Here is a 27,846-nt window from a genome sequence, read left to right as displayed (position 1 = left end):
ACTTCTCTACTTCACATAAGAAAGGAACATAGAATAGATTATTTGCATACTTTATCTGTTCAGTATATGAAGGCTTGCCTGGGAGAATTAAAAAGAGGAAGCTGTTCAGTTGAGGTTCGGAGCAGGGAAACCTTCAACTAGACTTAAAATACAAAGCAAAATGGAACAGGGTTTTCTGTTTGGCATCCCAGCACCAGTCATCTCCTTTAACATTACCAATTTCAGTAATGCTGGACTATTTGCTATCTCTGAAACAATCTGGATTGTCCATCAGTTGTATAAATGTCCATAGAGCAGCAATATCTGCTCATCATTCCCCAATCCAGGACCAACTTTTTTCCCCACCCTATAGTGGCTATATTCTTGAAATACCCCATGCATGTTTTTCCCCCAGTTCAGGAATTTCCTTTGTCTTGGGCCATCTATATAGTATTAGGGTTGATGAGTCCCCCCTTCGAGCCCTTAGTAATCTGATTCCTATACCAGCTGTCAATGAATACTGCCTTGCCTTTCTGGCTTGAAGAGTAGAGCAGATTCAGGCCCTCATGACAGATCCTCTATACAGAGTATTTCATAAAAATAGGGGCACTCTTAGATGTCACCCCAAGTTTCTACCTAAAATTATTTTAGATTCCATATAAACCAATCTATTCATCTCCTGGTTTTCTTTCTTAAATCTCACTCGATCCCAGGAAAGCTAAGTCTCATACACTTGATGTAGCAAGGGCACGGTCTTTTTACTGAGAACAAAATGATTCAAGAACATGCCCAAACTATTTATGGTCTTTGCTGATTGAATTAAGGGGCAAACTATCCTCACAGAAGTTATCCAAATCAGTCTCCAGCTGTATAAGCCATGTTATGAACCAGCCAGAGTAGATCCATCAGGCTACGTTAGAGCCCATTGCATTAGGGCTCAGGCAGCATCTGCTGCCTGTTTGAGGAATATTCCTGTATCTGAAATATGTTGAGCAGCTACATGGGGTTCGCTGTACACATTTACAAGATGCTATTCTTTAACACAGGCTTCCAGAAATTGGAGGCAGTTTTCTAGGGTTCTCCTGCAGTATTTTTTAAGTAGAATTCCTAGTACCCACCTCCATGCAACCAAACAACTGCTTGTTAGTCACCAAGAGAGGAACCTGTGAGCACAGTCACTCACAGAAAGAATGGTTACTTAGCTTACAGTAACTGTGGTTCTTTGAGTCGTGTTGTCCACACAGATTCCACACCCCATCGTATTTTCCTGCAAATATAGAGTTCTACTCCTATGGCATTGGTGAAGGAACTGAAGGACAGGTGGGTCTACTTTGCCCTGTATATTCTTGGTTGGGGGCACTTAGAGTGCAGGTGTGGCCCTAACAAACACTGTTAGCCAAAAAAACAGTCTTTTGCACATGAGATACATGTGAACCAAGAGTGGAATCATCAACAACACATCTCAAAGAACCACAGCTACTGTAGGGTAAGTAATCATTTATTTTTAAATCAAAATTTTGGTGGAAAGAATTATATAAAACACATACTGTAACTTACCCCTTCTGTCCATAGTTCACCCCCAGTGAGTATGTCAGTATACTTATTTGACTGGAAAATCCAGGCTCTCTCCACCAGAAGTTAGATAGCTAACTTGCTTATGCTTTTCATTCTTGTGAAAGAAACCCAGATGGCATATGGTAATAATTGGTCAATTTCTAACTAAAGGTGACTAATGCACTGAGTCATCCAATCCTCCTGATAAATTTCTGATACAATAGGTCCCATAATCTTGTCTCATGCTGGCATAAGAAAGTGACTCAACATGCCAAATTTTGTGTATTCAGTGCTTTAATGTGCACATTTGTCAGATACCATAGATTTGTTTCAGAAGTTTTCAGTCCAAAATGAAGAGATGATGTACTTTCATACTTCCCAGATGAGTCTTGTTTGTGTTAAAGAAATATGCAGTGTACTTACAGTGCTATCTGAAATGTTTGTCCATTGTATAGCAATGTAATAGTATTAAAATGAATTTTTGGCTTTCCACCAAAAGGAACTTGTTCATATAGATATGTTTCTTTACATAAATGTTGCTATAAAGAATCTCTTTTGCCCACAAAAGACCAGTGCATAATGATTAGTGAATATGCTGAATATGCTTTTAGCAAAATGCAATGCAAATAAAACAACATGCTGGTTTGGTTTTGTTTTGAATACTAAGTCTTATTTTATCCTCAGGTAGCTGAACTGAAGATGGAATTGAAATTAAGGGGATTGCCAGTGTCTGGAACTAAAACAGATCTTATTGAGCGTTTAAAACCCTACCAAGATCTTAATAATAATAATGGTGTCAATACTAATAAAGTGGTTGCAATAACCACTTCTACTGGTGTCATCAGTAACACGGGGGAGGTAACTGTGGCATTCCCTGTTACAACATTAAATAAATCAGTGGGGAGCTTCCCTTCAGAAACATCGTCTGCTGGAACTGGCTTCAAATTAGCACATACTGAAAGCATTAGCTCCCCTTTGCCCATTTCACCATCTCCTTCAGAACAATCAAGTCTGAGCACAGATGACACAAACATGACAGATACTTTCACAGAAATGATGAGCATGATGTCACCATCCCAGTACTTAAGCACTTCACCTCTAAGAGTGACTGTGAATGAAGACAGTCTGAGTCATGCCAGTGGAAGCATTTCAAGCATGGAGCTTGATGCAGCAGAAAAGGACCGCAAGCTTCAAGAAAAAGAGAAGCAGATTGAAGAGCTCAAAAGGAAGCTGGAACAAGAACAGAAACTTGTGGAAGTACTGAAAATGCAACTGGAGGTTGAAAAACGGGGTCAGCAGCAGCAGCAATCCCAGACTCCTGTTAACTCCATAACTACGCTGGATCAGAAACAATTAAATGCTGCTATCAAAAATGAAAATGCTCTCACTGATTGCTCTAGTCCAAGGCAACCAGTATCTGTAACCAGCCATTCTTTAGGACAGCCAGTGTCTACTGGTGGCCAGAACCTAGTTGCTAAAAAGGCTGTTGTTATCAAACAGGAGATACCTTTGGCCAAAGCTGAACCACAGAATGTAATCTCTCAATTCTATGTGAGTTCACAGAGGCAGCCACAAACTGCAGTTGTTGCCCAGCCTCAAGCTTTACTAACTACCCACGGAACAACACAATTGCTACTCCCACTGTCTATCCAAGGACCGAATTCAGCCACTTCAGTGCAGCTACCAGTGGGCAATATACAGCTACAGGTATGAAATGTTTTCTCTATCTTTAATCATTTAAATTACCCATTATGGTTGTCAGCCATGCTGCTCAGTTTTTATATACAGAGTAGAAAAGCGCTGTTTATATTCTTAATAATTGTAAAAATATTGACTTTTTTCATGATTGCGTTAGCCTTGAGTAGAAACTATCAAGAGCCAATTGTTTCAGTTAGCTTCTTTTCCCATACTCAGGCATTTCCTAGATGAGTCCTTTTTGCATTCTAACAAAGATATTTTGAAAAATTTCCTTGACAATTATTCTTCCAAGGATTAAGCCTACTAGCCCAAGAGGCAAGTACCTGCAGTCCTCTATCCCTTTCCACATGCACTTCCTCCTGCCCCCCCGTAAATCAACTCTGACTTTCCACCACCACACAAGTCATCAGTTCTTCCCTCAAACATAAAATCAGTTCTGATGCTCATCCCTCAGATAAAATGAATTTTCACACTCACTTATCTTCCAATTAATCAATTAATTAAATTAATTAATTCTGGCCTCAACAACCACATACCTCCCACTTGCTGGGATCTCCCCTGCCAGTGTAGCTTCGGAAGCCCTATCTCCTTGCTTGGAACCTCTGCTACCTTCCTGGATATGCAAATAGCTCTTCTGCACATGGGCCACTCTGCTCCTTGCTCCCCTAACCTTCAGGTAAAGCAGGAGATCCAGCCCCTTTGCTCCAGCAACCCCACTTTACACAATATAAATCAGTTAGGTGATTCTAGTGCAACTGATCTGCATGACATTCTGTACTACTGAAATGTGAATGGAAACTTTGGAGTCTCCTTGATCTCCTTTCATTCAGATTTTGTAGTAGTGACATCACTTAGTTTTAGTAGGCTACCAAGCTAAGACGGAAAAAACCTGATGACTTAAAAGTATCACCTATCATACCTGCATGCAGTGATGGTGCACTATGTTTAGGAAATAGAGACTGCCCAGATTCTGCTGGGGGAGAATTAGCTTTGGCATAGTAAAGTTCTTAATGTTTTGGGGTTGTTTTTTTGGAGGGAGGGAAGGGATTTACATTACCATACATTTGAGGTTCAAGGAACAGGTGTATAGAAAGGGGTTTCTCAGTTGTGTACAAATATTTTACTATATATTCATGTGCTATTGCTGTTTCATTTGCTGTCTGTCTCAACAAGAATGTGGTGGAGTTTTTCCAGACTGTACAGAAAGTATCCTATTCAGTTTTTCTGATCTATACTGGATCAGAACATATAACTCCAAATGCTGTTGTTTGCAAAATGCGTATTGGGACTTTTCTCCCAAGTCCAACTGTGTGTTTTCCCATCTGCTTCTATTTTACTTTTACATACTCAAATATTGGGCTGTAAATGGAATCTGTGGAATCAGAAAGTGAAACAATATTCAAACCATGTGACTTCTTGACTGATTGTAAATTACCACAACTGAGGATTATTGATTATGCCATAACTATACTGTAAATAGCTAAAAATGTTGAATGTCATTGTGTAAATTTCATTTGTCTTTAGGCTCAGTCACAAGCAGGAATTCAGGCTTCATCACAAGTATCTGCGCCTGTTTCATCTTCTGGTCTAGTTCAGACAGCACCACAGATTCATGGTCCACCATCAAAACAAAATACCGTCACCCAGTATGTGCTCAGTCAGGCCCAACAAATCAGAAAGGTTTGTGACTACTGATGAGATATAAATGTGAAATTATTGTATACTGTAATTTGAGGCATTTCTGTTACCATTTGCTACATGGGTAACCTATGTGCTCTATTAGGACATGTTGTCAGATGCTACCGGTGTGGTGCTCTGCTTTCTTCTATGTTGATATCACTCGGCTGCGTGCGTGTGTTCCCTCTGTGTGCTGCCCCAGCTCTGCGCAGATAGCTGACCCAGCAGACCCGAAGAGAACCCCCAATGAGCACAGAGTCTAGTAAGATGCAAAGTCACGTTGACCAGGTTTATTGCGACCTTGGACACAGTTGCAGTTCCCCGTAGATTACTTAGTCTACCGGGCATACTACGAGAAAGTGCCTCTTGGCAATGGACCAGGCTCAGTGGTGGGACTTTCCACTGCTCCCTCGGCCGGACAAAGACACCACCCCAGGGATACATTCTTATACACAGGTACAAACGAGTTACACATCACTCCTGACGTATTGAGGTGCAACCCCTCTACGCAGCAAGGTACAACCCCTCTACGTAGTAAGGTGCCGCCTCTCACCTTGTACAGATTGGTTCGATCAAAACAACTCTATCCATCATTTTACCCTTTTGCCCCTGTCATTGGGATGGGTCGGCCTGTTCCTTGTTATGTGTGAAATGTACAAGTATTGGAGTGTTCTGATATTTAGTGTTCAGTACTTTTTAGGTATGTATCTTTTTGCAGCATCAGCCCTTTCCTTGCCAGCTTCTGTGAGCAGGGCCTGCCTCTGGCTCACAGCTTAACTTTGCTTTATATTAGCAAAGTCTTGACCATTACTTTAGTTCAGGCCTTAGGCCTCATACCAGGCCTCTGATACCAAGGTTTATATCTCAGGGCCTCCTCTTACTACAGGACATATTATCCTTTCTAAGGCAGACAACCTGGTTTACTGGATACTATACAGTGGACCAGAAAGAATGATTCTGTAGCCCGGTGGTTAGGGTGCCCATCTGGAAAACCTAGGTTCCTGGCCCTGCTCCAATGAATATTTAAGTATTTTATACAAAGTGAAACAGCTTCTACGGGGGAGATTGAGAGAGATCTGTCCCAGAGTACCCTATACTCTGGTGGTTAGGGCACTCACCTTAGAGCCAGGAAACCCTGTTTCAAATCAGTGTGTGGGGATTTGTACCAAAGTCTCCCACATACCCAGTGAGTGCTCTAACCACTGGGCTGTAGAACATAGAAGGGATGAATTTCCTCATATTTTTTGGTGAGAAAGGCACCTAAGCCGGATCTGGCCTAACTCCAGGGGTGGATTCAGGGTTGTGAATGCAGAGTGGAGGGAAGTACCTCCCTGCAGTCCACAATTAGGTGCCCACTTCCCTTTAAGGGCCAAAACTTAGACCACACCCCTTTCCGACATTTTTTGTGCCTACTTTAGGCAGCTTCCTGCTCAGCATGCTGGCTTGTGTGAATCCTGTTCTTTGGTACATAACTTGGGTCTGTAGATTCCACTACACCCCAGGATGCCTACATTTTAGGGATTGCACTGCTGAGTCTAAGTCACCTTTCTGGACCTAGCTGTTAACCGCTCTGTGCACCATATTTTCCCTATGTGAAAAAATGGGGCTGATGGACCTTAAACTTTAATAAGGTAGGTATCATGAAAGAAAACTACTATATTAGTACTAGCTGTTGTATTTCTTTGTTATTAAGCATATGTTATTGTATTGATGGGAAAAAATGTTGTTCCCATTTTTCCATTTATTTCTTTAGATTGTGCTCAAATACCAGCTAACCTACTCAAATAAGGACTTTTTATCTTAAAGGGGTAGACATTACTGTCTTTATGTAGTTTTGATAATCCAGATTTACAAAAGGGCATGTATTTTAGATATGCACTAGGAGTTTATATCATCTTTTTCTAAGAACTAGTTTGAAATTAAATCAGGCCAGAAATTAGTACAATTGTGCTTTATTGGTGGCCAGTAGGTGGAGATGTTGTTATTTTAAATTGTTTCATGCCTCAAACGTGCCAGAAACCATGTTCCTCTCAGTACAACACTGATAGGTCATGTGCTTCCTGGAAAATCAGAGAGGAAAGCAGTTTAGATTTTTTTTAAGTATAATCATCAGCAAAAGCTATTTTCCAGACTCTTCAATCAGACTGAAGCAGTATTATAAATTTCAGGTGAGTGAAGGCTCAACATTGCACAGTGATAGTCTCTCTTCAGGAACAGCAGTGGTGACAGTTGCTCCAGACTCTTCTGCCTGATCCACTGAAAAATACAGACAATTATTGTAGTTATAGAAAAAACACTTTCCCAGGTAGAAGTTAAGCAAACAAATACATAAGTAAGAAAGCATAATTGCTTTTACTTTCCCTAATGATTTTAATGTCATTTAACCATAATTGTGAATATAAAAATTTTTGATAAAATATTAATCCTTTACAGGTTTTCCCATCTAGTACATCAAATACAGTATTTCCCTATCAAAATCCACCTGTTACAACACTACAGCAGCCTTTTATCAATAAGGCATTAAACACTAGCCTTGATGCTGGGAAGAACCAGGTTCCCTCAGTGCAAAATGGACCCAGTAAGGTAAGATTTGCTCACTTCTCCACAAGACTGGTGCTACATTTTTTATTAAGAAAATGTAAGCATGAGGAATTAGTGTTGGGTGTATATGAATATTTTACATAAAGAATACATACAATGTCTAATCTAGCTGTAAAAAATAACTGATAGTGTGTGATTACTTTTAACTAGATAGTTATCTGACTTGAGAACTAGGGTAAATCTAATATTTATATAGCTGATCCCCTTAAGAATAGTTTACTTTACCAATATGGTACACTTGTTTGTTCATTATGTTGTTGTTTCACACAGCCTGACTCACCACCTGAGTCCCAGCCATATATCATACAACACTCTCTATTCAACAATCCAGTAGCCAAGACAAAAGACCCTCCACGTTATGAAGAGGCCATAAAACAGACCCGCAACATGCAGGCATGTCAGCGAGAGGTAGGTTAAATAAGAGAAAATAACTATCAGATAATTTTTTCCCTTTTTACATAGAATTATTAGAATCAGTGTCAATGTGTTGGTCCGAGTGCTAGGATTTTCCTGCATGCACTCCATTGCTTAGACCAGGGTCTCAAACTCAATTTACCTCAGGGCCAGGGCCAGTGCCAGTCCTCAAATCCTCTCAGCAGGCCAATAATGTCACTGAAGATGGTGTTCAGAAAAGAAAACGTTTATATTGTATTTTTTATTTTGAATTTCTTAGCAATAATAAAACTGTCATACAACTTTATACAGTTCTTCGCCTGCCAGAGAGTTTTTAGTGTTTGCCAGACACCTGGCAATGCTTCAGTTCTGTCAGTTTGTTGATGTTTGGCCTCAGTGACTGAGCAGTTGAAACCTTCAGGATTGCAACAAGGTGTGCATCAGATAATTGTGTTCAGTATTTTGACTTGTTAATAGTCATTGTGGAAAAAAGTGATGCTGCCTCCATGGCTGACTCTGCCCAGCGACTAGTGATGGTATCTCTGTCCCTCTCCCCCAGCCAATGGGAGCTGCGGGGTGGAGGAGGAGCATCTGCAGCAGACATTGCCGGCAGCGTGTCTGCCTGCGTCTCTTCTCCACGGGCTGCAGTGGGCAGGTTCTCCGGCTGCAGATGGCCCGGGGGCCAGGACTTTGAGACCCCTGGCTTAGACCTACACTATTGACATTTGGATATATATAGTGATCTTTTACTCCAAGAGCTCTGTTTTTTCATGATTCTGTTAACTGAATTTATCCTTTAGATAAAATTATTTCAGATCTACAAAATATTGGTTGTTTGTTTATTAGCTGTATGGAAATTATTAATATTGTGATATTATCAAATCTGACACCTTGTTACCAATCTAGTAATAATTACCCTTCAAATGACATTGCATGTCTTCAGCTCTTTAAAGAGTTTGTCTGACCCATAATACCTTGAAAATGGCTAAGCTGTATTTGATAAGTGTACGATTTATTATTTTTCCATTGTTTGTATTTGTGTAAAATTTTTCAACAACATTTAAAAGGTACATTAGCAGGACCACTCAAAAAGATCCCCTAATTTTAATGAGTATTGTCAGTACTATTATGAGGCATATTGGAGGGTGAGCCTTAAAGTGTCACCATGACATCATTCAAGACAGTTGCAAGGCAAGATGCTCATTTGCTTTATTTGTATTTCATTGTAATAATTTCTTTAGAACATTATTTTAAAAAAAATGTGTAACCAGTAGCCCACCCACTAGTCTTGGCTGGTGCTTACGTGGTAGAAGAAGCCTCTGTTTAAAAAGCTATTAAATACATCAACATTACTTACATTATTTTTAAAAAAATATTTCTCCTTGCCTTTCAGCATTTTCCTGATTTGCTTTATGCTAATCCCCTCAGTGACAAAACTGTAACACATATGACAACCCCCATCTAATATCATTCAAAGTATTATTTAAAAGCATGGCATTACTCCATCTTTTATTGGTGAGGCTAAAGTCATTTAAAAAAAAATCTAGAGCTATAAGCCAAGCTAATGTTAATAGTGTTATTGAGGGAAGCTGGCATCAGTCACATCTTATATTAGGGTCTGCATGACAAGAAATTCTCTCTCTTACAGATTTCAAATGCACACAGTCAGCAGATGGATGATCTCTTTGATATCCTCATTAAGAGTGGAGGTAAGTCAGATTAACACTATGTGTAATGTATAGACAAAACTATTTAAAAAACCGACAGAAATTAGAACAAGAAATTAAGATGCGACGGGAAGAAAGGAGTAAGGAAGAAAACGGGGCCACTACAGCAGAGGGGTCTCCTCTGCTGGAACAAGTGGCTATTTAGGTAGCAACCATGGCATTTATTATTCCTCTTCAATTCTCTAAGAACAGTGTACCTAAATGCAAAGTATTTCAAAGGCCAAAGTTCTACTACCACTGAGGAAAATAATCATTGACCCCTATGCCCCAAGCTGACTGCTGCTGTAGAAGGCTGTCAATTGTTATACATCAGCTTTAGACCGTGACAAAAATATCTTAGTAGAGAGTATACAAGTAGTTCTACATTTTAACTAGACAACTATTTATCAAGGTTTCAGCTCTCATTTTGAGGCAAGTAAAACATTCATTTCAGGGGTATGTGGGAAGTAAACTACTTATGGTTCTGATCCAGTTCAGACTATAGGGGTAATTAAAATCTGCTTTCTGTAGATTTATATAGATTAAATTTTGAAAAAAGTGATTTGTATTTAAAACAAGAATTAAAATATTTTAATCCGATTACAGTATCTAAACTGAATCAGGGTATGATTCTCTGTTATTTCAATAAAGCTCTTCAATGTCCAGCTGTTCATAAAGCAGCCCCAACAGGGAAAGATGAACAATTGATGTCTTACCAAGGTTTTCTAGGGTACTCATCACTATGGTGTCTTGAGTTTACTAGCAGGTTCCAGCTAGTAATAAATATTGAAGGACGATGCTATATCCAGAGTCTTACAAACACATACTTATGTAAATTTAATATATTCCTCATCTGCCATTCTAGAAAATGTTTCCTCCCCATTTCTCTAGAACAGTGTTTCTCAATGACTGGTCCATGGACTGGCGCCAGTCCCTGGTATCAAAAAGGTTGTGAAACACTGCTCTAGAATACTGGCCATTCTGCTCATGCTGCACAGACTTTTTCTGGGCTCTTTCACATACCTCTCATGACTCCATGCAGCCCTAATCTTAGAATGTGAGCCAGCCTGGAGAACCACTTCAGTCACTTGCTGCGTAATTTATTTAAGTGGTAAAAGCTCTTAGTCGCTTCCCCTTTCTAACAGGGTTCAATCATAATCTCCAGGGTCAGTATCCTTCATGTGGTTCTAGTTCTGCCGCTATAGCTCTTGCGTATTACTGACTATCACATCAAGCCAATTATGGTTGCAGAGTTTTTGCATCTGCCACCTGAGAAAAACCTGCACTCTAATTCTCACCATTCATTATGTCTGCTAACAGTAGTATAGCATAGTGTTTGGTAGAATGGAAGAAAAGGAGACACACAAAGGAAAACTTCCAAGATAATCTGGAAAAGACAATATATACAGAATAAAGCGTGTTTCCATTGACATTTTCTATTGTAGTGTACAAAATTAACACATTAAAACCTAACCATCAAAGAAACTATTGGGGGAAATAGGCATAAAATGTGCACGCACACATATATTAGTTAATGGCTAACGTCCTGTCCCATTTAATCAAGTAAATTAAAATGTGACATAATTAATCTTCCAGTCAGCATTTAAACTAAGATTAAAGATCAGAAAGCAACTTTGAACAAAAGAATTTTGCAAACTAGCATTGGCATAAAACATACATAAAATTCATTGTATGCAGATAAATGGTTAATAAACTGAGAAGAAAATCTTCTGATAGCAAGCAATCAATAGTGTAATGTTGAGTGTTGCTTCCATAAGGAATTGATGAGTGCCAAGATAAAAAAAACTGATTGTTCGTTAGTAGCTGGAATTTCAACTATATCCTAAAAATCTACAGTATTTCTGCTAGTCAAAATTAACTGAAGAGTTTTAAGAATAAATAAGAATTGAATTACACAATGCAGGGATTGTATAATCTGAAAGCAAAATAGCTGCCTTTATAGACTAACCACAATATAAGACCTTTGTAATGACCAACTGAGACTATTACACAAAAATTCAAACATCTTAATACAGAACAATCAAGCTTTGTTTAATGTGCACAAATAGTTCTAATGCTCCCCAAAAATCTTCATGATAATGGTTCTATGCTTCTCACTTCCAAATGATAATGTAAAGTTATAGGAAATGGTAAAGAACACATTATTATGCTTACTCAGATATATACAAACATCTGTAGCAGAGGGTGAAGAAATTATGGTTTGATCAGTAAGAGTCATTTGCCAATTCCTGTAAGTTTTGCAAAAAAATTAAGCAAAAATACTGTGGCAGATATTTTCCATCTTCTTATTAAAAAGGAAAGACCCCCATTCCTGGGCTATTGCCCTAACCTAAATGAGCTTTGCACTAAAAACCTTTGCCAGAATAATGTTGGCTAAGGATGTGTTTTAAACATTTTTTTATACCAACAGAAGCCCTCTTGCAGATGCAGTTATGCTGGCAAAAAAGTGCTTTTGCTGACATAGATAAGGCCCTACTTGAATTGCGGTTGAGTTGCAGACAAGCAATAACAGACCTTATTATTATGGGCGTCTGGGGCTCCTATTGTCAGCCTTGCACACGGCAGGGCACCTGCTGTCAAAATTGCAGTGGAAGCCTAATATTGCGGAATCCGCAATATCACAAATTAAGCTGGGCCTTAAATATAGCTTATTTTGTTTGGGAAACTAGTATGAACTATACCAGCAAAAGCACATTTTTGCCATTAGAAGCTGTCTCTCTACTAGGAAGGTTTACTAGAACAGCTATACCAGCAAACCTTTTTAGTGAAGACTAGACTCGAGAAAACTGTCTGGATTGGTAGACAAAAAAGCTTTTCATTGTCTTCACTTAAAGTTTTATGCACAAAAACTGTTTGTGAACTCTGTTCCGTTAATAAATGTACAACAGAGGAATGATCTTGCAACTAGTTCCATTGACTTTACTGGGGCTATTTGATTAAGAGCAGCAGGGTTGAAGTTTAGAAAGAGCTACTAAACAAGGCATAAGAAAATATAGGCATACTTAACTTGTAAGGTTAAGTAAATTGTTCCGTTAGCCTCCTCAAGGACTTGTGCAGTTACTGCTTAAGTAGAAATGTCCTTTTAATAAGAACAACACTACGTGAGCTCTTGTTCTAAGGTAATATTTGGTACTAAGTTAGTGAAACAGCTGTATAACTGTGGTAAAATACACTTGGACATAGCACTAGTATTTCAGATCTTCAATTTAGAAAGACCATGGACATCATGTCAGTTCTCCTCAGATGGATATAATATTTCTGACTTGCTGAAATATTACTGAAAAGATGTGGAGATCACTTTAAAAGAGATTGTGTCTCCTTATTAGAATTATTTGCTGTGTTGTTATTGCCATGTTGGTCCCAGGATATTAGACAGATGTAGTGGATTAGGCAGTATCTTTTATTGGACCAACTCCTGAAGAAGTGTTCTGTGTAAGCTCAAAAGCTTGTCTTTTTCATCAACAGAAGTTGATCCAATAAGAGATATTATCTCACCCACCTTGTCTCATTATTAAAATGATAAACAACTTCACATGCTTAGTTTATATTTACAGTTTGTACCTCAAGAAAGTATTTAGTAGTTGAATATTTGAAGATGCCTAATCTTTGTATGCCCTTTATTTTCATGGATTTATTTTAACTTTCTTTTATACAGAGATTTCCCTCCCTATAAAAGAGGAACCATCTCCCATTTCCAAAATGAGACCAGTTACAGCCAATATCACCACAATGCCAGTGAACACAGTGGTATCTCGCCCACCACCACAAGTCCAAATGGCACCGCCTATGTCTTTAGAACCAACAAACAGTTTGTCTCTAAGTTTGGAGAACCAACTTGAAGCTCTCTTGGATGGAACTTTACCTTCAGGTAATGAAATTCCTCAACTAACAAGCAGTCGCGAGGACAGAGAATCATTTTCTCTGATTGAAGATCTTCAGAATGATCTGCTTAATCACTCCAGCATGCTTGATCATGCTCATTCACCCATGGAAACAGCTGACCAACAATTCACTGCTAATAGTTCCTGTTTATCTCTTGACCTTCCTGACACAAATTTAGACAATATGGAGTGGTTAGACATTACCATGCCCAATTCCTCATCGGGGCTTACTCCTCTGAGCTCTACTGCCCCAAGTATGTTTTCCACTGACTTTCTAGATCCACAAGACCTACAGCTGCACTGGGATTAAGCTATAGAGGTGCAGCAGATGCAAATTTGACTTTATCTGTTTACAGTATATGTCCTTTATGACACAATTCTGGTTGCAATTAAGGTAAATTACCACAGAATGATTGGGAAGGAGAAATGCTTGATGCTAATTCTGCATTTATGTTGAAGTATACAAGCAAGTTTCTTTACCCTTCTATCAATAATGCAGATCAGAGCCATCTGGGAATTATACTTCACAGGTCAAGAGAGAATGTTTGTAGTTATTGATGAAAAGTACCACCCAGAAGAAAGCAGGAAAAAAAAGTGTATATAGGAAATAGCATTGAGATATCTTCATAATGCTCAAACGAACTGCAAAACGTGTGGTCATTTGATTAGACTTTAAACAGAAGAAAAATAGTGCAATCAGATTTCAACCTACTGTACCAATAAAGAGTAAACATTGTTTGAGGGAAGGTAAGATATCACTGCACTTGATTGTTCCTGTGGACAGCCTGAGCCAAGATCAAGAGGCATTGTAAGGGCAAAGGCAACTAAAAGCACTGGCTGGTTCAGTGAAATTTCACTTGTCTAGAGTCTTTAAATTTGTTCAAGTTGTATTTGTATTTTATTTTATTTTCTGTGACTTTTAGAAAACTCCTCTTACTCTATTTCAATTTTAAATCCTGAGGGAAGAACTTAACTGCAGCCAAAGGGATATTTTAAATGTAATTGCACACAATCCACTGTAGCAAGGCCAGGTATATTGAGAACACTGAATTTTCTATAGCAACACTTTGGATTTATTAGATATGTGTATATCAGACAGTTATTTGTATACTTTTTACCTTTGTGACTTGTACAGCTTATTTTTGTGGAGGCAGAGTAGCAGTGGTCACCAAACCAATAGACTATAGTATTCTAAGAATATTTAATATCCAAGTTTACTTCCATTGTTTCAGAGACTATTTGCTAGAGACATTTATCTAGCCAAATATCTCAAAGAATCATTTCAGGATATTAAAATGTTTACAGGACAATACAAGAGGAGTTCCATATAATTGTTGTAGGCCCTGATCTTGCAAACATTTATGGACATAAGTAAGACATGCTGACCTCAATTAAAATTTTTGCAGGATCAAGGTCAGAATTCATAGGATGTACTGACAAGATGGGCAACTTTCATCTCTTAAGATAGCAACATACCAACTCCCTAACCCCTGAACATCTTAGGTAAAAGTTGTTCAAGAGCAATGAAAAAGTAGAAAAGCTTCAAGATGTAAAATTCAACACTATTAAGGATTAATCCTTCAAAAAATAGAATAGATGATTGTCGCAAAAAACAGTACTTAGTTGTGGGCATGCTGGATTGGTGGTGATGGGCATGCAGTAATAAATGACAACTCCCTAATTTGCTCCTTGTAGAATTTCTAACTTTTTAGAAACTAACATGAAAATACTTTGAAAAACAAACCAGAATGCAAATATAGGAATGAAATATTCTAGAACTCTATTTTATTTCTCATACAATAACTTTAACAGTATTGCTGTAACTAATACATAAATATTCCCACAAAATTAAGATTAGAAATAAAGTAATTTCTGGATTGAAAATGGGTCTCAGTTCAGAAACAGGTTTCAGAGTAGCAGCCGTGTTTGTCTGTATCCGCAAAAAGAACAGGAGTACTTGTGGCACCTTAGAGACTAACAAATTTATTTGAGCATAAGCTTTCGTGGGCTACAGCCCACTTCATCGGATGCATAGAATGGAACATATAGTAAGGAGATATATATACTATACACATACAGAGAACATGAAAAGGTGGGAGTTGCCCTACTGACTCTAAAGAGGCTAATTAATTAAGATGAGCAATTATCAGCAGGAGGAAAAAAACAACTTTTGTAGTGATAATCAAGATGGCCCATTTCAGATAGTTTGACAAGAAAGTGTGAGGATACTTAACAATTGTTTTTTCAGTTTCAAAAATAACATTTAGCAAGTGTTTAGTGCACAATGTGGTATGAAAGCTTATGCCATTTTGCAGAGGTAAACTGATATCAAAGAAATGCTGGAAACAAACTAAAAGTGGCTGTACAGTAACCATTTTAACTGTACAGTAACCATTTTAATAAGCATACCAAAATGAACTTCTAGATTATAATAGTCCAAATTCTTATAACTTCCTAAATTACCAATCATGAAGTGTAAGCCATTAGTTCTGCTTGGGCAGAGTTCAGTTGACTAAGTATAAACATAGAAATTCAGACTAATGGATTACTTTGCAGACTTGGGGACTAAATTAGCCTCTGTACTTTTTGGGATAGATCAGATCAACATTTTAAAATTAATTTCATATAAAGCTATGTAAATATTTGCAAACACTTCATAAAAGGCCACACTTATGAAGATGCCAATTCATACATATAGTTTGGTTTTAAACATAAACATTCTAAGAAAATGTCTGTGATAGTAACAAAAAGCAAAGAAATTCAAAGTTAAGGGATAGGATGCTATCCTTATTCCTCACTGTTGTGCCTAGATACTGCCAGGAGTAGTTGTGCATACAATACTTGGGTACAATGTTACATATGGACTGTCTGCCTTAAGTTTTAATTGTCTTGGCTTTGGTATTATATACATTGTTACTTATGTGTAGTATTTTGCTTTTAATATTGATGACTAGAGTAGGGTTCTTCAGACAATAAATACCCTGACCTTTACCCATTCCACTTGGCGACACTCTCTTGGGGGCTGATCCTATGAGGTGCTAAGTGCCTCCTCTGAGCTCCTGATTGTTCTCAGATTTTACTGAAACAAAGAGAGTTAAAGGCACTCAGCACCTTGGAGGAATAGATGCTTGGTCTGGTAGCTAGACCTGTGTATGAAATGTATATTGTTCTATGCTACTATGTTAGTATATTATGTATGATATTGTATGAAAAATGTGCAGTGTGAAATGTGACAACAGACCAAAGATGGTAGTAACAAAATGGCCCCTTTTGTCTTTGCCTTCTGTTTAAATGATGAAGGCGATTTTAACTAAAATCAGTTTTCTAGCTGAGGAAAAAAAAATTTTTTTTTGATGTGCATGTAAATATAGCTTCATACTGGCAATATTGTATAGTAGATTGCTATACAAATACCCTTATTGGCAATGTAGAATGTTAACAAACCCATAGGAATCTGTGTGCAGAAAAAAAATCCCATATATCTAAAATGTGCTGATACCAGTACAGAATTGCTTTCTACTTATATTGTCTCAATTCACGTAAAACTAAGGGATTATTATACTGTCCTTGAAATAGAAATGTGATTTTGTATAATTCAGAATTACTTGTATTGTAAAACCTTACACACACACACATAGATATATGTATGTTTGCTTTAGAGTGTATATTGTGAAATGTGCTACAATATTTGCCATATTCATACATACATGGCATTGTGGAAAAATTTTCTTGTGCATGTTTTAAATGATCATTTTTGTAATATAAAAAAGACAAATCTTTAACAATGACTGTACAGACTTGTGACTGCTACCACTACAGTGGTATTTCTCATTGTGAGAACAGTTGCACTCATTGTATGAACAGTTGCACTTGCAAAAGAATGCACTGATACCAAATTCACCAACCTAGCGAAAGTAAACTAACAAAACATGGTTCCTGTGAACTGCGCTGTTAGTGGACAATAACGTTACAATTAAGGATACCATTTTTATCACTAAATTTACCACAGAAACCGTGTTTCTTCTGCACTTCTAGTGCCCTTCAATATTTAGCGAGGCATATAAGTTTACAAGATACGCTTACATGCCATTTTTCTTGAACACTAAACAGTTAATTATCTCTGTCATAAATGTAAAAGGCTTTTGAAGGGCAGAATTTATGGCAATTGTTCTCTGTGCAACTTTAGGACCCAATTCTGAAACCTGAACTTGCAACAGTGAAGGTTTTCAGAATCAGGTTTTTAAAGAGCTAAGTGCCACAGAATTTAGGAAGAACTTCCTACTCCTATGCTGAAATCTTTTTTTAAACAGTTATTAAAATATAGTTAGTTCACCGAGGTAACCTTAAGGTAGGTAAGCAGGTATATAAAATAAGCAACGTATGGATGTTTTCTATTGGTATTTGCCTATCTGCCAATATACAAAACACATTTGTATGGCTGAAAATTGTAACAGATAGGCAACGTAATTGATAACCCAGCACAAGCTGTCCAACTGCTCTAGAGGTCATAAAAGATGACCCACTGTAATCACAGAATACTTTAACTGGAAGGGCCTTGTAAAGCTGACTAATGCACAATCATTTATTTGGATTGCATCCTAATTTTTTTTTTAAAACTGGAAAATAAATATTAGAACATAGTGCCACAGAATTCTGAATAAAGAACCCTTAAATGTTGAAACACTTTACTGTTGTAGAACTGTTAAATTTTTAAATCTGTTTTTCTATCACCTTTCTTGTCAATCAAATAAACATAGCTGTAAAGAGACTAAGTGGAATGTGAAAAAAATGTTCATAGGAGATACACTGCAACTAGAGAACATGCATAAGAGGATCATTATCTGAGCTCTCAAATCTAATTAACCTGTATATTTAAGCAACAGTCCCCTTTTACATCAACTTATTAAATGTAAAAGGAAATTGGAAGCAAGCACTGAAGTTCATGCTTCAGTGCAGTTCCACATTAGAAAAGGAGAGACATTGTTACTGCATTCTGCAATGTCTGAGATTGAATGCAAGGAATTTTCTTATCCAGTGTGTAAACGTAGCTTTAGAAATCTTGCAATCATCATGGTAACTGTTTGAGGGCTACATTTCAGCAAAGAATAGTACCAAGTACACCTTTGTACTACAGTATAACAACTGTTATTTTTTTGGTAAGAATACTGCTTAGATAATCAAAAGGAGATACACAGCCTCAAATAAAATAATAGGAACCAAAGCATTGTCATTTATATCGCCAAAGGAGGCATTTTGTATTTTAAAGGAAAAAAGTCAGTCCCAAAAAGTATTATCCACTTACTTAGTTATACTTTTTAAAAATTAAGGATGTAGATATTTCTGAAGTTGTTTTTGATGTTAACAGCACAAATTTGTTGTTTTGTTTGAGAAATTGTATTAAGTAATATCTGGTTTCTTTCTTCATTGTTGCTTGCAGTAGAAATAATGCTTAGCGTGATAGGTGTTTCTCTTCTTATTTTCATAGTCACAATTATGTCTTAGCATCTCACTTTATGAAAAAAGAAGAAAGATACTAATCTGTAGAGCTCTCTTCATTTAAGCACTAGTTTATTAAATAAAAATTATGGCAATCAGGATGTCCATTTATGTATTGCCTTTCTATAAGAAACCATGATGCCTTTGTATTTGCTGTTTGCACCCCTGAGATAAATTCCATATCTTTGAATGCCATATGTTTTGCACATTGTACTGTATATATGTAATGCATACTGTATTTTTATATGTGTAGTACATTTAACAAATATTTTGTACATAGTGGCAACATTGTAGCTACTGAGGAAATGTTTGACATCAGCATTTTTGCTATGTGTCTCAAATAAAAAAAGATAAACTGTGTACGTTTGTTGTTCATGCCTGACAAATACTATCATTTCAGATAGTAATCAGCAAAAGCAACCAAAAACATGCCATCAGAAATATTCTTAACTCCTGACCCCCTGCTACAGTAACACCTGGGTAACCACAGCCCCAAAAAGGAATGAGAATAAAAATATCTAGCTACAAATACCCTACAGATGTTTTTTAAAACTTAACAGCATAACAAACTGAAGCTTTAAAATTTAACTTCCTTGGGAAAAAAACACAACAGAGATATTTGTAAAGGAGTGAATACCAGACCAGCTGCATGTTCCATTCTAGAAATTTAGCAGAAGATCCATACTGTACATAGTATATTTTATATCTAGAACTATAGAAAATTATCTTCCCAGCACCCAGACACCATGATTTTAGGCAAGAAAATGAAAATCAACTAGAACTTTCCTTTGAAGACCAGAAAAAATTTAGATGTCAAATACCAGAGAATCTTAGAATCTCAGGGTTGGAAGGGACCTCAGGAGATCATCTAGTCCAACCCCCTGCTCAAAGCAGGACCAATTCCCAAATCATCCCAGACAGGGCTTTGTCAAGCCTGACCTTAAAAACCTCTAAGGAAGAAGATTCCACCACCTCCCTAGGGTAACCCATTCTAGTGCTTCACCACCCTCCTAGTGAAAAAGTTTTTCCTAATATCCAACCTAAACCTCCCCAACTGCAACTTGTCCTTGTTCTGTCATCTGGTACCACTGAGAACAGTCTAGATCCATCCTCTTTGGAACCCCCTTGCAGGTAGTTGAAAGCAGCTATCAAATTCCCCCCTCATTCTTCTCTTCTGCAGACTAAACAATCCCAGTTCCCTCAGCCTCTCCTGATAAGTTATTTGTTCCAGCCCCCTAAGCATTTTTGTTGCCCTCCGCTGGACTCTTTACAATTTTTCCACATCCTTCTTGTAGTGTGGGACCCAAAACTGGACGCAGTACTCCAGGTGAGGCCTCACCAATGTCGAATAGAGAGGAATGATCACGTCCCTCGGTCTGCTGGCAGTGCCCCTACTTATACAGCCCAAAATGCTGTTAGCCTTCTTGGCAACAAGGGGGCACACTGTTGACTCATATCCAGCTTCTTTTCCACTGTAACCCTTAGGTCCTTTTCTGCAGAACTGCTTCCTAGCCATTCGGTCCCTAGTCTGTAACAGTGAATGGGATTCTTCCATCCTAAGTGCAGGACTCTGCACTTGTCCTTGTTGAACCTCATCAGGTTTCTTTTGGCCCAATCCTCCATGTGTGGAAGCAAACTTTTACCACTTAGCAAGAAAATGGACAATGGCTTTTGGAGATGATTAGCAGGGTCATATTGCAGTGGAGCATAAATTCACCAAAATCAGTTTTACTCCACACTCACAATCATCAACTGAGGAACAAGAAAAAATTGTGTTTCTTAATTACCAGGGCTAAATAGCAAATTCTTATAACTACTGGCATTATAAATACTGTATAGTCATCCCTTCTATAAACTGTAAACAGAAAACCACAAACATGACAAGTTCACTTAACGTTTTGGGAATCAGGTGTGAGAGTAATGTTATTTCCATTACTTTAAAATGCAAATGAACATTTCTGTGCAGCTCTTTGGAAATTCCACTGCTGTGGATCACTAATCCTACTGTTCACAAATAATTGTTATTGAGAAAACTGGTATCAAATACTCTCCAGTTTATGCTGTTAATGTCAAATGGTTTAAAATTCACAAAGTGTAGTGCTTTTCTAGAACAGTAAGAACCCCTGCATAGCTGCTGAGTATTTATCTGTTTCAAATGGAATAGAAAAGAGTCATGTTCCATAAACACAGGAAATATTTCTTCAAGACTAACAATCTTTCAGCTATACACATAGCTTCTGTTTACACACACAAGGTAACACAGGGGCGGGCAAACTTTTTGGCCTGAGCGCCGCATCGGGTTTCGTAAATTGTATGGAGGGCCAGTTAGGGGAGGGGGTCGTGGCCCGCCCCCCCCAGGACCCCTGCCCCATCCAACTCCCCCTCCTTCCTGACTGCCCCCCGGAACCCCTGCCCCCATTCAACCCAGTTTCCCCTCCGACCACCATCCGCACCCCTGCCCCCTGACCACCACCCTGAACTCCCCTGCCTTCTATCCAACCCCCCCCCCAGCTCCCTGCCCCCTTACCGCGCTGCCTGGAGCATCGATGGCTGGCGGCGCTACAGCCGTGCTGCCTGTCGCTGCCACCATGCAGCACAGAGCACCAGGTCAGGCTGGGCTCTGCAGCTGCGCTGCCTCAGGAGCTCACAGCACCGCTGCCCAGAGCATTGCGCCGGCGGCAGAGCAAGCGAGCTGAGGCTGCAGGGGAGGGGGGACAGCTGGGGGCTAGCCTCCCGGGCCAGGAACTCGGGGGCTGGGCAGGACGGTCCCGCGAACCGGATGTGGCCCACAGGCCGTAGTTTGCCCACCCCTAGGGTAACATGCTACATGCAGTATTTATTAGCAATCATCAAACTATAAAATTTAAACCATAGTTCCAGGAAGGTTTGAAGCATAGTTCAAAGGTTGACCATCTTATATAAAATGTAGGTATATGAGACTCAAGTCATATTCTTTGATACTATTCTTGAGCTTGATAGAGTTCCCCATTTAAAGCACACCAAATCTCTTCCCTCTCTCCTGTTTAAAAAAAAAGATTTGAAACACTGATGTTCTACAAAGCCTACCAGCCAACAATCAAATCTACATTCAACACTCATCATTGTCTATATATCTTTTCAATGGTAAGCTCATCAAGGCAGAGACCTTATTTTTGTAAATTTTGCATACTAAAGGACGGTGCTGTTATTTTTTTCATAATGCATGGCATCCCAATACATGCCTTAAAATGACAGTCTATATTTGAGGTCATATATTCCGTTCAGCCCACACACAAGTAAATTACAAAGTCCTTAAAAAACCAAAGAAGAAAAATTAAAAACCAAAGCTAAGTAAGCAATGATCAACCCTATTTTAACAAATCAGTATAAGATGTAAAAAATAAAACATTTTAGGAAATACTGCTTCACGTGGTTATAATTAATTTTAAAAGTGAAGATACTCTGGAAGTACTCATTTTTACTTGGCCACCCAGATAACAACTAGCTGGCATGAAAGCAACTGAACAGTCAAGCTCTGGCAGTATTTTAAAGCCAAATAAGCAATTAGGTAATTCCATGCATAGAGATAATCTCTGTTCTTTGAACAAGCCGAAAATAAAATTTTAAATAAATGAATCATCCGCAGTCCCTGACACAGAATGCAAGAACGTCAAGTCATACAAAGCTAACACTGCATGACTAAGGAGAAATGTTTAAGGCGACAACTGAACAGACTTTAATCCAAATTTACCTATGCTAAGAAAGAAAAGCCAGCAAAACCGAGGAAGCTGAATTAAAGCACAGAGAAAACTGCAGTACACTACAATATGTACTGATTGTTTTTGACAGCAAGAGAGAATGAGTAAGGCTGGATGCTGTTTTGGATTATTCATGCAGGTGACAGAAGAAAATGTCTTTCTAACTTGGGTTTTCCAAAAAAGCCCTATCACTGTAGTAACAAAGTACCAAGTACGGTGATAGAAAGCTAGTTAGATTTAAACCATGTCTACTGGCCAAGAACTGAGATGTTTTAAACTCCTCACTGGCCCCTCCCTTTGGCTGTGTCATCACTACATGCAACAAGGCTGGAAGGATGCACTTGACACTCATAACAAAATAGCCACCAAATATGGGTTGAATTTTTTTTAAATGGGATTTTTCAATGACAATCACATCATTTTGGAAAAAAGATAAATAGATCAATTATTTGAAGAAAGTGTCTACTGGGTTTGGAGGAATTTGACACCCAATAGATTCCCCTCAATATCTACAAAATAGCCTCCCTGGTGTTGACACCAGGGGGTGCTACTACCCCTGAAATGGATCTTTACTGGCTCCCAGTGGAGCAGATTACTGTCATACCAGTGATAAAGATCCACAGAAATTATCTACAATACACAGAAGTTTCTTGAGAAAGAATTACACAAGCAGTAAAGGGTTATATTAAGCATATAACTCCTATGTTAGACATTAAGAGCTATACATTCCTCTTAACGAGTCTCTCTTTCACAAACAGACCCTGTGATAGCCTCACACAGTTCCTGCTTGGGAAACAGAGAAGGTGGTTACCGATTTAATAGATGGCTTCTTCTCTCCTGGTCTGTTCTTCTCAGCCCTCTGGTCTGTCTCAGATTCACCCAAGGCAAGGCCTTGGTTGCCTTGAGACCCCTCTGGTTCACAGTCCTACTTGAGCCCACGGAGTAGAGTTTTGGCTACTCTGTCAAGCAGCATTGCTTCTTCAAGCGTCAATTAAGGAATCCCAACCACAGTAATTTACTTTGCTTGATTCTTATACTCTTTCCTCTCAAAGGAGTCACATGTCTTAAAAGCATACCCAGTGGGTGTGAGGTTACTAATTTTTACCTAATTAGTGTTTTAGAAGGAGCTTGGGGGGTGGTACCAAACAAAGATCACCCCACATTTACTCACGCATTATTAATTCACTCTGGCTCTCTGCGTGACATCCTTGCAGTAAGGTCATTATAACCAAGTCGACCTGTGCTCCATGCTGGAACTTTATACGTGTGATACTTACTTTTGCATGGGCTCATATTTGCCAACCAATAGGTTCAATATCGATCGTACATGCAGATTTTGCCAGTTCTTTATCAAATTTGCTTCTGCTTAAAGGGAACCTGCCCTCAGGATTCTCTGCAGCCATTCAGCCACATTTAAGTCATGTCAAGTTATGCTCACACCATTCATTCAGTATGGCCACACCAATTTGGCACCATCCCAACACCAGAGCACCAATTAAAGTTCAAAGTCCATTAAATTTTGTTCTAGGATGAGGATGATCAGAGTTGCATATGCTGTAATAAAACAGTCCAACAGTTCTCAAATTGTTGGGACCCCAAAGTGGATCGTGACCCCGTTTTAATGGGGTCACCAGGGCTGGAATTAGACTTGGTAAGGGCTGGGGCTGAACCCGAAGCCCTGAGCCCCACTGCCCAAAGCTGAAGGGCTTCAGTCCTGGGCGGCAGGACTCAGTTTATAGGCCCCCTGCCTGGGGCTGAAGCCCTTGGGTTTCGACTTTGCACCCCCTGCCCCCCGTGCCCTTGGGGCAATAGGGTTTGGGCAGGCTCAGGCTTTGGTCCCCCCTCCTGGGATCATGTAGTAACTTTTGTTCTCAGAAGAGAGTCATAGTGCAATGAAGTTTCAGATCCCCTGAAATAGTCTGACAGTATTTGAACCCAAACATAAAAACTCCTTTGATCTTATGTATTACTACAGTAATGATGCTTTTAATTAGTTAGGCTAGTCTTTCTACTGCAACAGTCTGTGTGTGGAAGAGAGGTATCGCCTATGGTGGAGAAATTAATACAATGTATCATTGCTCTTTATCATTTCCTATAGACCTACACTAATAAATTTCAGCTGTTAATTTAAAAACCAACATGGCGTAGTACTTAAAGAAATAAAGGCTATTAACTTTAAATCTCAAGTCTTTTAACCTCTCCAAGTTCATCATCAGAAGCAAACTCCTCACAGACCAAGACACAAATTCAAAGCAGCACTGGATCCTACCAGAACAACAGAAAACCTTCAGACATATTTATACTTCCCCACATCACACCTTTCAAGATCCATGGATGCTACACATGCCTATCACAACATGTGGTGTACCTCATCCCGTGCATCGAAGGTCCCAAAACAACTATGTGGATGAAAACAATCACACACAAATAATTAATGACAAAAATACCCTATCATCCACATGCAATCACTTTTCACAAAGCAATCGCTCCATATCTGACCTCTCATTCTTTGTCCTCAATGAACACCTACACAACACCTTCAGAAGACAAGTCTGGGGACTTAAATTCATAACTCTACTGGACACTAAAAACTATGGATTTAGGGTATGTCTATACTTAAAACACTGCAGCTGCACCACTGTAGCACTTCAGTGTAGACTCACTAAAGCATTGGAAAGGGTTCTCCCATCACTGTAAAAAGCAACAGAGGGTCCTGTGGCACCTTTAAGACTAACAGAAGTATTGGGAGCATAAGCTTTCGTGGGTAAGAACCTCACTTCTTCAGATGCAAGTAATGGAAATTTCCAGAGGCAGGTATAAATCAGTATGGAGATAACGAGGTTAGTTCAATCAGGGAGGGTGAGGTGCTCTGCTAGCAGTTGAGGTGTGAACACCAAGGGAGGAGAAACTGCTTCTGTAGTTGGATAGCCATTCACAGTCTTTGTTTAATCCTGATCTGATGGTGTCAAATTTGCAAATGAACTGGAGCTCAGCAGTTTCTCTTTGGCGTCTGGTACTGAAGTTTTTTTGCTGTAAGATGGCTACCTTTACATCTGCTATTGTGTGGCCAGGGAGGTTGAAGTGTTCTCCTACAGGTTTTTGTATATTGCCATTCCTGATATCTGACTTGTGTCCATTGATCCTCTTGCGTAGTGACTGTCCAGTTTGGCCAATGTACATAGCAGAGGGGCATTGCTGGCACATGATGGCATATATAACATTGGTGGACATGCAGGTGAATGAGCCGGTGATGTTGTAGCTGATCTGGTTAGGTCCTGTGATGGTGTTGCTGGTGTGGATATGTGGGCAGAGTTGGCATCGAGGTTTGTTGCATGGGTTGGTTCCTGAGTTAGAGTTGTTATGGTGCGGTGTGTGGTTGCTGGTGAGAATATGCTTAAGGTTGGCGGGCGAGGACTGGCCTGCCTCCCAAGGTCTGTGAAAGTGAGGGATCATTGTCCAGGATGGATTGTAGATCACTGATGATGCGTTGGAGAGGTTTAAGCTGAGGACTGTAGGTGATGGCCAGTGGAGTTCTGTTGGTTTCTTTTTTGGGCCTGTCTTGTAGCAGGAGGTTTCTGGGTACATGTCTGGCTCTGTTGATTTGTTTCTTTATGTCCTTATGTGGGTATCATAGTTTTGAGAATGCTTGGTGAAGATCTTGTAGGTGTTGGTCTCTGTCTGAGGGGTTGGAGCAGATGCAGTTGTACCTCAGCACTTGGCTGTAGACGATGGATCGTGTGGTGTGTCCGGGGTGGAAACATGAAGGTAGGCATAGTGGTTGGTGGGTTTTTGGTATAGGGTGGTGTTAACGTGGCCATCGCTTATTTGTATTGTGGTGGCTAGGAAGTGGACCTCCCGTGTAGATTGGTCCAGGCTGAGGTTGATGGTGGGATGGAAGCTGTTGAAATCATGGTGGAATTCTTCCAGGGTCTCCTTCCCATGGGTCCAGATGATGAAGATGTCATCAATGTAGCGTAGGTACATAACCATCACTGTAGTTAATCCACCATCCCAAGAGGTAGTAGCTAGGTCAGCGGAAGAATTCTTCCACTGATGTAGCACTGTCTGCACTGGAGGTTAGGTTGACATAGCTACATCTCTCCAGGTGTGGATTTTTCACACCGCTGAGATGCGCAGCTATGAGGACCTATGTTCCCAGTGCAGACCTGTCCTTAACAGAGAGATTGTTTTATAGCCCAATACAACTTGTAACACACAGCTGCCATCTAACATTCCATTCCCTTATGACCGCAGAAGTGTTAATTGCCCACTTCATTTTAAGTGATCTCCTACAACATGTGTGAACCACTTATGCTTAACAGTCTGTCCCACCTTGTATTTAGCTTGGACACTCTAGTTTCCTTCTCCAGATGAAAAGCTCTGTGAAGCTCGAAAGCTTGTAAGAAGTTGGTCCAATATGATATTATTTTACCCACTATGTGTCTCTCATATCCTGGAACCAACGTGGCTATAACAATAATGCAAATTTTAAATCCTAACCTTTTTAGAGATTAATTTATAGATCCTTAAGCACATTTTCTATACTGCATCTTAGGTATAATGCTTTTATTTAGGAGCTGCAGGGCCAATATCCTCATGAATTTCTTCACTTACTCTATTTCCTCAGTTAATTGACATTTGAGAGGTTTTATTAACCATCAAGAGATTATTCTATATCCTAATAGCGTGTGGTCACTTTAATGGGACTAGGAATCAGGGCTGTTACCCATTCTACAATTGTGCAGTGCCTTAATTGGGCATTCATAGCTGATATTCTGATACTCAATTCACCATTTAGGCACATCAATGCCCATCTCCTGTGCTTCTGCACCAACGTGAGCATCCAAATGCAGGATATGGACATCACATTTAGGGTGCCATGCTAGAAAAATGTGTTGTCATCAAAGGAGAGAAATAAAAAAGCCATTTCCAGCTGGCTCATCCCCATAATTTAACTCTAAAGCAACAAGTACTGCATTATATTATATCTAAACCAATTGTGTTACACGTCACAAGCAATAGATTCAATGCCACAAGATCTTAAGTGCCTCTTAAACTTTGCCATTGACTACAGTGGGATATGAAGGACATTCAACACTTTGC

At 39.1% G+C, this 27,846-nt stretch overlaps 1 protein-coding gene and 1 long non-coding RNA gene across 11 annotated transcripts in view; one reads left to right on the top strand and one right to left on the bottom strand.

The window, feature by feature from the left end:
- Nucleotides 1-19,366, top strand: part of MRTFB (myocardin related transcription factor B) — a 175,344-nt gene extending 155,978 nt beyond the window's left edge. For all 10 annotated transcript variants that reach the window (XM_005306752.5, XM_042861634.2, XM_005306755.5 and 7 more), the window contains 6 exons: nucleotides 2,218-3,240; nucleotides 4,756-4,911; nucleotides 7,342-7,491; nucleotides 7,780-7,917; nucleotides 9,551-9,611; nucleotides 13,285-19,366. In XM_005306752.5, coding sequence (XP_005306809.3) covers nucleotides 2,218-3,240; nucleotides 4,756-4,911; nucleotides 7,342-7,491; nucleotides 7,780-7,917; nucleotides 9,551-9,611; nucleotides 13,285-13,820 — 2,064 coding nt within the window. In that variant the 3' untranslated portion in view covers nucleotides 13,821-19,366. The remainder of the gene's footprint in view (nucleotides 1-2,217; nucleotides 3,241-4,755; nucleotides 4,912-7,341; nucleotides 7,492-7,779; nucleotides 7,918-9,550; nucleotides 9,612-13,284) is intronic.
- The window catches only part of LOC135973812 (uncharacterized), a 55,804-nt gene continuing 34,606 nt past the window's right edge, over nucleotides 6,649-27,846 (bottom strand). Inside the window, exon 5 of the long non-coding RNA XR_010590843.1 lies at nucleotides 6,649-7,164. This is a non-coding gene — a long non-coding RNA (uncharacterized LOC135973812). The remainder of the gene's footprint in view (nucleotides 7,165-27,846) is intronic.

This window comes from Chrysemys picta, chromosome 10 (assembly GCF_011386835.1).
Source record: "Chrysemys picta bellii isolate R12L10 chromosome 10, ASM1138683v2, whole genome shotgun sequence".
NCBI classification, from domain to species: Eukaryota; Metazoa; Chordata; order Testudines; family Emydidae; genus Chrysemys; species Chrysemys picta.
The sequence above is the reverse complement of the archived record's forward strand: the minus strand, read 5'-3'. Positions and strand labels throughout refer to the sequence as shown.